We start from the raw sequence: 13,426 nt of genomic DNA, 5'->3' as shown, positions 1-13,426 counted from the left end.
GCATGTGGCTTCCCTCGGTATATTAGTCTATCAATATAGGTACCATACGTCATCTCCAGGCGACAACCGAGTCCTACTTCGCGCCAAGCTGCTGCAAAATTCCGTCTTTCACTGACAACAAACCTGACACAGAACTGCGCCAGCCGTGTTCACAATGGTAAGGATTCATTTGTGGCCGTGGCATTTTCCGAAACTACGACCTTTCTGCCGCTATATGCTAACTTTAAGACAGCACAACTATGTTTCAGGTTCTCTCGATGTCGTTAGAACGTCGGTAATCGAGCCGTTAGTTAGCTAAGCCGATCGACCATAATAATGTCGAATGATTTCATCTGTTTAAAATAACACGATTTGTTTACACGGTATTCTCCTTCATCATTATGCCAGCAACCGAGTCAATAACTAGCGTTGCGTGAATCATCTGGATTTCATGACATTTTTGTCAGTTAATGGCGTCTGCTCAATTAGTTGATGTTTGATCGATGTCTTTCTCACATGGTTTTGTTTGATCGCAGGATATTCGGCGATTCTTTGCGCCGTCAACACAGAAATCGACTCCCAATGGAAACACGAGCACAACGAGGATTCTGGTTTCCTCAGACGAAGAGGTGAAAAAGAATAAAGGCTCCAAGGCAAGACAGCAACGACACTTTTATTTCCCTCCCATGAACTTTCTCCTCTTCATGCTATCATTTTTTTATGCCTCAGACGAAGAAACAAGAAACCGACGCAAGACGTGTGCGTGACAAAAAACGGAAAAAACACGCAATCATAGAATCCGGTACAGATTTTCCTTGCTACTAATCTACCACTGATGTTTCTTTAATGGAGTGTTTTTCAATTATTTTATGATGAGTCCATGATTTAAATTAGACGGACCCTATCTCGTAGTTTTTTTTTTCGCCAATAAGCATTTCATTGTCTTGCTTTTTGTTTTATTGTCAACTCAGATTCTGACTCAGAGGAGACAGACAAAAAGTCCAAGAAAAAACAGAAAGTTGGCAAGGTTACACAATCTTTGAAGAAAGACCCTGTGGTCTGCGTCTTGGAAACAGGTAAAATGGGCAGTTAAACTAGGTAAATATCTTTAAAACTACCATTTTAATGTAATATGTATTGTGATGCGCATAAATACAACACTGAGTTACACAGTTGTTCCAGGTGGAACTATTCGCGAAGTTTTCTTTACAGAACTCATTAAGCTCGAATATTTCGTGTCTTTTTTTCAAATCAATAATTGCAGAAGATTTGTATTAATTTAAATGTCCAAAAATGATCTATCAATCAGCATGATCGGTAAAGCTATCAATTCATTAATCAATTAATTTTGGCAGCCTAGTTGGAAGACGTAATGGCCCTCCGGATTAAATCAAAACTACGATGTGGCCCGTGACAAAAAATAAGTTTGACACCCCAGCGTTAGACAATTAAAAGCGATGGTTCCACCTTTGAGCTGTTGAGTGGTTTTAACTACTATACTGTAAAAACATTAGACGGTTATTTTAATACTGGGGTGTTCAAACTTTTTTCCCCAAGGAGCTAACCTTCCATAATCTACCTTTTTTTTTTACAGGCAACACGCAAAGCTCAGCAATTATTTATGTTGATATACCTCGCATTAGACTCTATCAACATGTATGGATGCGGCAGGGAACAGGGTGAAAATCCACTCTCGATTCACGCTAAAGCTTACTGCGGACATGTCAAATTCTTAAGCACCTAACTCCGTGTGCGGTCGATTGGTCGCCGTTCTTTTGGTCGCTTGAACCCAAACAACGGGCGACCAAAAGACCGGCGACAGAACAAGGTAAAACAACACGTTCTACGCATCAATAAAAGCCAACAATCGCCCTGAGCAGTTTCACTGAGCCGACGTGTGAGCGTATAAGAGTTTGTATGTACATGAGTTGTCCCCTTAGGAAGAGACGTCAGTCAGGGTCTTAACAAGTTCTCCAACAAAAAACAATAAAAGTCCGGGAAATTTGGAGCTTTTCTTTAGCCTAATAATTACTAGGGGATTATGTATGACTAAATAGTAATTCGCAGTTTGTATTTAGGGAATTTGAGCAACGGTTTAAATGGTATTTATCACTTACCTTCCGGGCGACCAAAAGACCGGCGACCAAACGACCGAGTACCCCCTAACTCTGTTCCAGATTTATAAGAGCCTAGCTAAGGAAACCAACAGAGGGGAGGGATCAAAATGTTATTGTCGTGCGATTTACCAATAGCACCTTGGCAATCTACCGATAGTTCCTTGGCGATCTACGTAATGGGCACCCCTTGTTTTAATACATGCCTCTTTGATTGTAGACTCAGACAGTGACAACTTTGAATCCTTGAAGAAGGCCTCCATAACCAAGCAAAATGGCACCACTGAAAAGATAAGCTCAAGCTCTGGTGGTAAAGAGTCTGCTAAAACTCCCATCAAGTCATCCTCTCACTTGAAAATTGGAGTCAAATGTCCCACCACGCTGGTCACGCCAAAGACTGTCCCACCCACTCAGACCCCCAAAAAACCCACCTCCGTATTTGACTATTTTGGCTCCGGAAGCATCCAGCGCTCAGAAAAGAAGCTGGTCGGCAGCACTAAACGAAAGACCGTGAGTAGTGACTGAACATTTTCTCTTGTCCGACTCATTTTTGCTTTATTTAAATCAGTGGTCCCCAACCACCGGTCCGTGTACCGGTACCGGTCCATGAGCCACCTGGTGCCGGTCCGTCAGCGTAATAAATTAAGGTTTTCGATATCGCCCTCCTACTTGAAATGAGAAAAGTTGTTATAATAATAATAAATAATTGCTATTATGCTTGGGACTTGTTTTTTTTGCCGTCATGGACGTCGTTCATCAAACAACCCCACCCCCACACAATTTTTTTCTTAAGTTGTCGCCTTTCCCCTTAGCCGGTCTGCGGTCAGAAAAAGGTTGGGGACCGCTGGTTTAGATTTCAAAGAGAAATAATGGTCACTAATAAGTACTCTTGTTTTCAGCCCACCCAAGACACGGATGATCTGAGCGATGAGCAACTTGCTAGACACCTGCAAATTTTGGTGGATGCTGAGGTAAACAACGCAAAGTTCAACCATTTCTATCAACTCATTGACAGTGATCGATTGCTAATCCTTTTCAACTGTGTGGGTTGGCAGTGAATGATCACTAGTCAAAGAGTTTGGTGGAATTGTTCCTTGTTCTCTGACAAAGTTTTGTTCTCGCTGCGTGAACTTCAATTTTGTGTATTTTTCTATATTAAGCTTTTTTTTTTCCATAAAGAATCAGAAATTTAGTGAAAAATTTTATGCCAGGCGTCACGATGGTTAACACAACTGCCTCACCATGAATTTGGAGTTCTGTCCTTATAGCAAGTTTCAAATATAAGCAAATATCAGTACCGCAACATGAGCATGTATTGTGACTCAAATTATGAGTTTGCATTATCATGGAATATTGAGGTGCCCGTTAGTTTAGATAACACCTATTGTGGCATTTTTCCTCTCAATAGAATATATGGTCTGCTTGCACACCTGTAGTTTTTGCATTGGATTGGATTGGATAACTTTATTCATCCCGTATTCGGGAAATTTCATTGTCACAGTGGCAAGAGTGTGAGAATGCAGATATAGAAAAGGCATTTTAGACATAAATAGATAGGTTTGTTCCAATTAAGGCACTAAATTGATAGTTGTTTCCTTTTCCGTTTAAGACATTTATGTTCAGGAGGAAAATGTCCCTTTTTTTAAATGTAGACAAATATTATGCACAAGCATGGATATCATATCTATAAACTTGATGCATGCTGTGAGCCAATATAGACGGGCATCGCCACTGTTAGACGTTTTGCGTTTTCCATTTGATAGAACATTGCCATCAACGGACTGTGTGAGTACTTTAAAATAGCTATAGAATGCTCAATTTTCAAATGGCTTGGTCGATTGTATATGTCGGGGATGCAGTCATTTTAGTGCATATTCTTTCTAAAAAAAAGGAACATTATCCACGACACAGAGATTGGTTTTAAGTGTTCTTAAATCTCACAAGCTTTCTGAATGCTGTATGGTACACGTGATGAATACATGCTTTCTCCATCGGACCTTAGCGGGAGAAGCAAGTCCATGAAGATGAAGACTTTGCACGAACTCTCGCGATGCTGGATGAGGAGCCCCAAGCAAAGAAGGTGATGAGAACGTTGAGCCCGGAATTTTGGTTTCATTTTTGCTTTTCGCTGAAATCGGTCCTTTTTTTTTTCTTGAAGGCCTGTCAGAACCCGGGGCAAAGGGAGGATGTGGATGCATTCCCCAGAAAGAGGGGTGCACTCAGCCCTTCCGAGACTCCCAGAAAGTGTGACGTGTTAGATGACGTGATTGCTCCTACACCCAAGAAAAGCCCTGCTCCTGTCAAACCCAGTTCCAAACTGGGGATGATGAAGAAAAGGGATGAGAAAAAAAATGACACCACAAAGAGCAAAGAACTGACAAAATTGAAAGTCTCTCCCAAAAAGGAGCCGCTCACTGTGTCGAGCAGTGAAATGTTGTCCAAAACGGGAACTGCACTTCAAACATCTCCCACTGAGCCAGCGGTGAGTTTCAAATCATATTGTAAAATTAATATATGGAGTTAGTGTAAAGTTTTTGGAAAACCATTCTTTATTTAAAAAAATCTTTCCTAATACCAGAATTTGAATCATCTGAAAACAGTTAGGTAGTTATGCTCTTCGGTACACGGTCGATTGGTCGCCGATCATTTGGTCGCCCGGAAGGTTATTGATAATTACCATTTAAATCGTTGCTCAAATTCCCTAAATACAAACTGCGAATTACTATTTAGTCATACTTAATGCCCTATTAATTATTAGGCTAAAGAAAAGCTCCAGATTTCCCGGACTTTTATTGTTTTTTGTTGGAGAACTTGTTAAGACCCTGACTGACGTAGCTTCTTAAAGGGACAACGCGTGTACATACAAACTCTTGTACACGCACACGTCGGCTCAGTGAAACTGCTCATGGCCATTGTTGGCTTTTATTGATGCGTAGACCGTGTTGTTTTACCTTGTTTTGTCGCCAGTCTTTTGGTTGTCAGTCTTTTGGTCGCCCGTTGTCGCGGTCGGGGCGACCAAAAGACCGGCTACCAATCGACCGCACACGATGGTCTTGTGACGTTGATTTTTCACCACCCCCTCGCTGAAATCAAATTTTGTCGCGGACTACAGTAATCCCTCGAATATCGTGGTTAATGTAGACCAGACATGGCCGCAATAAACGAAAAACCGCTATTATAACTGCTTTTTTTTTCTTCTTCAGTTCTGAGTCCTAGTAGCAAGCGGAAGACACGAGTGGCTTCTTACGAATTTCAGCGTGGATTTTCACATTTTTATGCACTCTAAAAAATAAATTAAATAAATAAATAGAATTCTTCAGGGCCGAGTTCTCTGTCTTCCGCCATTTTTTCCAAGTAGAAAACGGAAGATGGAGTGGCTTCTGCTTGAGTTTCAGTGTGGATTTTCACATTTTTAGGAACTTTAAAAAAAAAAAAAAAAAGTTCATTGCTGAATTCTCTGTCTTCCACCATTTTCCTAGTAGCAAGTGGAAGAGGGGAGTGGCTTCTGCTTGCGAGTTTCAGCGTGGATTATCATCAACCGTCAATCCTAGCGGACTGATCTCTTTCCTCTCCATATCTTAGAGCTCAAGGACTGACGAAGCAGAGAAGAAGAAGCCCAACGCTTCCGCGTACAGGAATTACCTCAACAGAGATGGACCGCGAGCACTGGGCTCCAAAGAAATCCCCACGGTACTGCGTTCAAGTTATCCGCCCTCAATCGGCTTCACGCTTCATGTACTGTTTTTCCTCATCCTTGTCATCATTGTGGCGGCGTTTCCAGGGTGCAGAGAACTGTTTGGAAGGCTGCGTCTTTGTGCTGACAGGCGTCCTGGAGTCACTGGAGAGAGATGACACCAAATCCCTCATAGAGCGATACGGCGGAAAAGTGACAGGCAATGTCAGCAAGAAAACCACATACCTGGTGCAGGGCAGAGACAGTGGTGTTTCAAAGCTGGAGAAGGTGGGCAACGTCCAAAATTTTAAACGTCATTCCTGTTATTTTTTCATGCCGCACTTCTTTTTTTTTTTTTTAAAGCTTGCTTCTACTTGAATCTGCTCCAATTATAGCCAGTATAACTTCACATATTCCATAAAAAAAATCTCGTTTTTCTCTGTCCAAAGGTTTACTGTTCCTCTCCGATTGCATGTTAATATACCAAAGGATTCTCACTTAATTCTAATTGTACTATTCAACTCAAAAGATTCACATCCTTCAAATTAATTTTCATATCCATTTATTCCGAAAGGCACATTTAAACAACTGTTTTTATTCAAATTGTTTAGTACATTCATTTTACATTGAGCGTAATTTTGAACTTTCCAAAAAAGCTGACCGCAAAATTGTCAGGGTTTTTATTTCTATTTAAGAAATATTTGTTGCTGTAGTTCATTATTATTATCATTGTCATATTTGGTTATCATACCAAGTGCACTTGCATCAGTTCAATAGGCCAATGCAAGTTGAAATCGGAAATTTATTGTACTGCTGTTCAAGCAAAAGTAGCAATTTTGTCCATTTATGTATTCCTTTGTGTCTTTGATGATGCTCAGGCGGAGAGTTTTGGTACCAAAATCCTTAGCGAAGATGATCTTTTGGAGCTGATCAGGACAAAACCAGGGAAGAAGTCCAAATATGAGATCATGGCAGAGACTGAGGTTGGCAGTCAATATGTTCAGAATGGAAAATTAGTTTTTTTTAAATTGTTTGTTGCTTTATAAACAAACTGCTTTTAAATGAGATGCAATTCATTTTGCCATTTAGTGCAAAGCCCTGAAGACCAGGACTCCTCCTGGCTCGGCCTCCAAGTTCACCCCTAAAGCTTCAAAGATCTCACCTTCCAAAGGGAACTCCAAGTCCCCTCACACTCCAAGTCCCTCAAAGACCGGGCAGACCACCGGTCACACTGCCAAGAACACAGATCGCGAAACCCCTACTGGAAAAGGCTCATCTCGAATAGCTCGTAGGGATTTGGGCCTTTCTTCCTCCACCCTTCAATCTTCTCGATCACGCCCAGAAACAAAATCAGTCAAAGAAGAAGGTTCCTCTCTGCTCTGGGTCGACAAATACCGTCCAAGCTCTCTGAAGGCATTGATTGGTCAGCAAGGGGACCAGAGCTGCGCAAACAAACTGATGCGCTGGCTGCAAAACTGGTACAATCGTCACAGCAGTGGCAATTCAAAGCCATTCGGTAAGGAGCAGCCTTTGTCTTTCTCACTAATCTTGTTTGTGCACCATAAAATTATATTAACATTCATTCGATTTTCCCTGGGAAGTACTCATGTGCTGCTTATGTTTTGGGGTTCAGCCGCCAGATTTGGAAAGTTTGGGGCAGGAAAAGATGACGGATCAGGATTCAAAGCTGCGCTACTCTCCGGCCCACCAGGTGTGGGAAAGACCACTACAGCAGCCCTGGTTTGTGAGGTGCGCAAGTCAGTATTGTTAGAAGAATGTGTTTTGCGCTTATGAAAATATGATTTTTGTTTATTTTTTTCAGTTGTGTATATATATTTTTTAAAGCTTTTCTCCACTTCTTTGCATGCAATCATGCAATTCACCAACTGTACGCTGCCTAATCATGATACAATGTTACAAGTGTGCCACAATTTCACACCATTCAAGAGTCAGAAGTCAGGGTGACTTCTGTTTGGCTACTTACAATTCAATAGCATTTAATGCCAATATATGCCACCTCCTGGAAAACTGGACTTCTGAGCCCCTTCTAGATTTTGATAATGCTGGCGTTGCCATTGCTTTACTTTTTTTTTTTTAAATTAATTTGCTACTTATTTTCAAGCAGCCAAGGAGTCACCCAGCCTTTTGACTCATGAATGTAAGCAAGTGTGGAAAATAACGTTTGACTTAAAATTGTGAGGTGGTAGGGGGGGTGACTTTGTTTTTGTGGACAATTGGTTGCTCAAAACACACACAGGGCTCTGTATTTCCTTTTGCATGATGTAATTGGTGCATAAATCAGTCATAAATTGCATTCAGCATTTGTGTGCCTTAAACCTATACATTTGCTTTTATTTTTTTAATTTATTTTTTTTACTTTTGTTGGACTTCACTGCGGATGGGCCAATAGGAGTTGGGCTTCAGCTACGTGGAGATGAATGCCAGTTGCACACGCAGTAAAACTAACCTGAAAGAAGTGGTTGCTGAATCCCTCAACAATACCAGTATTGAAAGCTTCTACAAAGGTAAACACAATTTTCCGGCTATAGACACTTAAAGGGACCATTCCTTCTAAATGTTTATGCTAGGATCATGGGTTGTGTGCAAACATAACCAATATGAATGTGAATCATAATGTATCGTGGCTCTATGATTGCTAGGTACATCCCAGAAAGTGAGCACCAGACACGTGTTGATCATGGATGAGGTGGACGGCATGGCAGGCAATGAGGATCGGGGCGGTATACAGGTAGACAGACGCCCGTGCTTCTCGGTTCATTTATTTCTCCTTGACCAATATTTTTGCTGTGCCTACAGGAAATGATTGGCCTTATCAGAAATTCCAAGATTCCTATCATCTGCATGTGCAATGACCGGAACCACCAGAAGATCAGATCGCTAGCCAATTACTGCTTCGATCTGCGCTTCCAGAGGCCGCGAGTGGAGCAGATCAAGGTAAGAACATAAGGAAGTTAGTAGCGAGTAGTTTGGACAACTATTTCGCCTATGAAAGACCCAACTAATGAAAAATCCAAGTTATGAATCATCTTGACGTAAAAGTTTAGTCTCTGAAGCAAATTCAAGTTAAAGACTATGGCTGCAACCATTCTACCATTGTGGAATTAAGTTGTGTGTTTACATTGACATGTAAAATGCGACTATAACGCGCAAAATTCTGTACTGAAAAACTGAAGCAAAGTTCAGGTGCGCGTTATACACAAATCCCAGTGAAGCACTGCCCTGTGCCAGTGAAAAACTTGTACTCTCGTTGTACTCTAATAAATACGGTACTTACTAAAAAGAAAAAAAATACCTTACGAAACCACTATTGGAACAAATCAATTTCGTAAAGCAAAGTAGTACTCTGTTTTTAATCTGGCATAATTGGAAAAAGCTGCATGCTAAACACTGTACTGCTCTCTCATCAAAAAAGGTTCTTGTTTTAAAATACGCGATTTAGTTTGTATTCATTTTATGGTCACTGAATTTTTCAGGGCGCAATGATGTCCATCGCTTTCAAGGAAGGAATCAAGATTCCACCTCCGGCACTTAATGAAATAATCCTGGCGGCCAATCAAGACATCAGACAGGTTTCAAGGAAAAATCATCAGAATAGATTGAATTTACGATCATTGACAGCTCAAACAGTGCTTTTTTTCCTCCTCAGGTGATACACAACCTCAGCATGTGGTCGGCCAAAGACAAGGTGATGACTTACGAGCAATGCAAGTCTGACGCTAACAGCGCCCGCAAGCACTTGAAGATGGGCCCCTTTGACGTCTGCCGAAAAGTGTTTGCCGGCGGTGAAGAGACGGCCCGCATGAGCCTCATCGACAAGTCTGATCTTTTTTTCCACGACTACTCGCTAGCGCCCCTCTTCGTCCAGGAGAACTACGTGCACGTTCGGCCCGCAGCGGCAGGGTGAGGGAGGTCATTGCGCTTACTTCAACACACTTCACGCAGTTCAGCAACAGACAAAAGTGTGATCTCGTTTTTGTAGCGGTGATGCCAAGTCCCACCTGGTCCTGCTCAGTAAAACGGCTGACTCCATCAGCGATGGAGACCTGGTGGACCGACGCATCCGCTCTGGACAAAACTGGTCTCTACTACCCACACAGGTAAAACACCCTTTCTATCAGTCCTTCAGTCCGAATTTGCATTTAAGGTTTAAAGTCGCTCCTTAACAGAAAATGTAGTTTGTATTTGTCATTTAAAAAAAGAGTAATTCCCGCACCCAATCGTATATTTTTTTCATGAGTTTATACTTAAAATATTAATGACCGTAATCCTCCCTCAATCTGTGATGTTTCACTTCTCTTTATTTTATTGACTTAAGTGTTTGTTCTGCCCACACTTAATTACTTTTTTTTTTGGAAAACACACTTTGTTAATTGATTTTGTTTAAAGGTCATTTTGTGTCAAATTCCTTTCAACCCCTCATGCAATAGATAGGTCAAAACTAGTGAGAGAGCTTTGTAAGTATTTTTTTATGAGTTGCTTACAAACACTTAAAACAGGCCTAATAACTTTGGGATGTTGTATGGATATAAATATATAAAAAGACAATAGACAATTAGGCAATATTTAATTGAATAGACAAGATATTTAATCTTCATACTTGGAATTTAGTGGCTGCAACATGTTCCAAAAAAGATGGGGCATCTTCCTTTTCACTACTGTGTTACAACACTTTGTAAAGTAACGTTCCATCAATGTTTGAAAATGGGTGGACAATAATTGTGGGAGCTTTGGAATTAAGGAAAGTAAAACATTTATTGTAGTATGTGTCAATTGATGTTGTTATTGATGTCTGTTTACAGGCCATTTACGCCAGCGTCATCCCAGGCGAGCTCATGAGAGGTTACATGAATCAGTTCCCAACGTTCCCAAGCTGGCTGGGCAAAAACTCCTCGGCAAACAAACATTCCCGCCTTGTCCAAGAGCTGACCTCTCACATGGCTTTGAAGTGAGTGTCGCAGATAATGCATGCCATTTTAATTCATCCGGGTGCTGAAGAGGTCTTGTCTGGCCGCAGGACCATGAGCAGCAGAAGGGCGGTAAACCTGGACTACCTCTACTTCCTGCGGCAAGCCCTGCTCAACCCCCTTCAGCAGCTGGCGGTGGAGGGTGCCGTTCAGGCCGTGCAGTTGCTGGACGACTACCAACTCATCAGGGAAGACGTGGACGGCTTGATGGAAGGAGCTTCGTGGGGTGGACAGCCTGACCCCTACTCCAAATTAGACTCCAAGGTAAGATTGTAAGAATGCAGGGTGCCTGTATGTACGTACGCGCGCACTTACCTGTATGCTTACATGCGTGCATGCATGCTTACATGCGTGCATGCATGCCTACATGTATGCGTGCATGCATGCCTACATGTATGCGTGCATGCATGCCTACATGTATGCGTGCATGCATGCCTACATGTATGTGTGCATGCATGCCTACATGTATGCGTGCATGCATGCATGCCTACATGTATGCGTGCATGCATGCATGCCTACATGTATGCGTGCATGCATGCATGCCTACATGTATGCGTGCATGCATGCATGCCTACATGTATGCGTGCATGCATGCATGCCTACATGTATGCGTGCATGCATGCATGCCTACATGTATGCGTGCGTGCATGCATGCATGCCTACATGTATGCGTGCGTGCATGCGTGCATGCCTACATGTGTGCGTGCATGCATGCATGCCTACATGTATGCGTGCATGCATGCATGCCTACATGTATGCGTACATGCGTGCGTGCATGCCTACATGTACGCGTGCGTGTGTGCGTGCGTATGCGTACGCCCGCGTGTGCGTGCGTATGCGTACGCCCGCGTGTGCGTGCGTATGCGTACGCCCGCGTGCGCGTGCGTATGCGTACGCACGCGTACGCACGCGTGCCTTTGCGTACGCGCGCGTGCGCATGCGTGCGCGTGCGTATGCGTGCGCGCGCGTGCGTATGCGTGCGCGCGCGTGCGTATGCGTGCGCGCGCGTGCGTATGCGTGCGCGCGTGTGCGTGCGCGCGCGTGTGCGTGCGCGCGCGTGCGTATGCGCGCGTGTGCGTACGCGCGCGTCTGTGTGCGTACGCGCGCGTGCACGCGCGCGTGCGCGTACGCGCGCGTGCGTGTGCGTACGCGCGCGTGCGTGTGCGTACGCGCGCGCGCGTGTGCGTACGCGCGCGCGCGTACGCGCGCGCGCGTGTGCGTACGCGCGCGCGCGTACGCGCGCGCGCGTGTGCGTACGCGCGCGCGCGTGTGCGTACGCGCGCGCGCGTGTGCGTACGTACGCGCGCGCGCGTGTGCGTACGCGCGCGCGCGTGTGCGTACGCGCGCGCGCGCGTGTGCGTACGCGCGCGCGCGCGCGTGTGCGTACGCGCGCGCGCGTGTGCGTACGCGCGCGCACGCGCGCGTACGCACACAGACGCGCGCGTATGTATGTATGCATACATACATACATACATGTATGTATGCATACATACATACATACATGTATGCATGCATACATACATACATACATACATACATGTATGCATGCATACATACATACATACATGTATGTATGCATACATACATACATACATGTATGCATACATACATACATACATGTATGTATGCATACATACATACATACATGTATGTATGCATACATACATACATGTATGTATGCATACATACATACATACATGTATGTATGCATACATACATACATACATGTATGTATGCATACATACATACATACATGTATGTATGCATACATACATACATACATGTATGTATGCATACATACATACATACATACATGTATGTATGCATACATACATACATACATACATGTATGTATGCATACATACATACATACATGTATGTATGTATGCATACATACATACATACATGTATGTATGTATGCATACATACATACATGTATGTATGTATGTATGCATGCATACATACATACATGTATGTATGTATGTATGCATGCATACATACATACATGTATGTATGCATACATACATACATGTATGTATGCATACATACATACATGTATGTATGCATACATACATACATGTATGTATGCATACATACATACATGTATGTATGCATACATACATACATACATGTATGTATGCATACATACATACATACATGTATGTATGCATACATACATACATACATGTATGTATGCATACATACATACATACATATATGTATGTATGCATGCATACATACATGTATGTATGCATGCATACATACATGTATGTATGCATGCATACATACATGTATGTATGCATGCATACATACATGTATGTATGTATGCATACATGTATGTATGTATGCATACATACATGTATGTATGTATGCATACATACATGTATGTATGTATGCATACATACATGTATGTATGTATACATACATGTATGTATGTATGCATACATACATGTATGTATGTATGCATGCATACATGTATGTATGTATGCATGCATACATGTATGTATGTATGCATGCATACATACATGTATGTATGTATGTATGCATACATACATGTATGTATGTATGCATACATACATGTATGTATGTATGCATACATACATGTATGTATGTATGCATACATACATGTATGTATGTATGCATACATACATGTATGTATGTATGCATACATACAT

At 42.5% G+C, this 13,426-nt stretch overlaps 1 protein-coding gene across 1 annotated transcript in view; it reads left to right on the top strand.

The window, feature by feature from the left end:
• The first annotated feature begins 18 nt into the window (after window positions 1-18).
• rfc1 (replication factor C (activator 1) 1) overlaps window positions 19-13,426 on the top strand; it is a 16,131-nt gene continuing 2,723 nt past the window's right edge. Inside the window, exons 1-21 of the mRNA XM_077604679.1 lie at window positions 19-157; window positions 516-632; window positions 709-781; window positions 951-1,055; window positions 2,314-2,603; window positions 2,993-3,064; window positions 4,096-4,173; window positions 4,252-4,575; window positions 5,676-5,783; window positions 5,875-6,054; window positions 6,645-6,749; window positions 6,856-7,282; window positions 7,400-7,515; window positions 8,177-8,291; window positions 8,427-8,515; window positions 8,584-8,721; window positions 9,261-9,356; window positions 9,434-9,687; window positions 9,767-9,884; window positions 10,587-10,732; window positions 10,802-11,015. Of these exons, the coding sequence (XP_077460805.1) occupies window positions 155-157; window positions 516-632; window positions 709-781; window positions 951-1,055; window positions 2,314-2,603; window positions 2,993-3,064; window positions 4,096-4,173; window positions 4,252-4,575; window positions 5,676-5,783; window positions 5,875-6,054; window positions 6,645-6,749; window positions 6,856-7,282; window positions 7,400-7,515; window positions 8,177-8,291; window positions 8,427-8,515; window positions 8,584-8,721; window positions 9,261-9,356; window positions 9,434-9,687; window positions 9,767-9,884; window positions 10,587-10,732; window positions 10,802-11,015 (3,168 nt within the window). The 5' untranslated portion in view covers window positions 19-154. The remainder of the gene's footprint in view (window positions 158-515; window positions 633-708; window positions 782-950; window positions 1,056-2,313; window positions 2,604-2,992; window positions 3,065-4,095; window positions 4,174-4,251; window positions 4,576-5,675; window positions 5,784-5,874; window positions 6,055-6,644; window positions 6,750-6,855; window positions 7,283-7,399; window positions 7,516-8,176; window positions 8,292-8,426; window positions 8,516-8,583; window positions 8,722-9,260; window positions 9,357-9,433; window positions 9,688-9,766; window positions 9,885-10,586; window positions 10,733-10,801; window positions 11,016-13,426) is intronic.

This window comes from Stigmatopora argus, chromosome 7, assembly GCF_051989625.1.
Source record: "Stigmatopora argus isolate UIUO_Sarg chromosome 7, RoL_Sarg_1.0, whole genome shotgun sequence".
In the NCBI taxonomy this organism is placed as follows: domain Eukaryota; kingdom Metazoa; phylum Chordata; class Actinopteri; order Syngnathiformes; family Syngnathidae; genus Stigmatopora; species Stigmatopora argus.
This window is presented reverse-complemented; position numbering and strand designations above follow the sequence as displayed.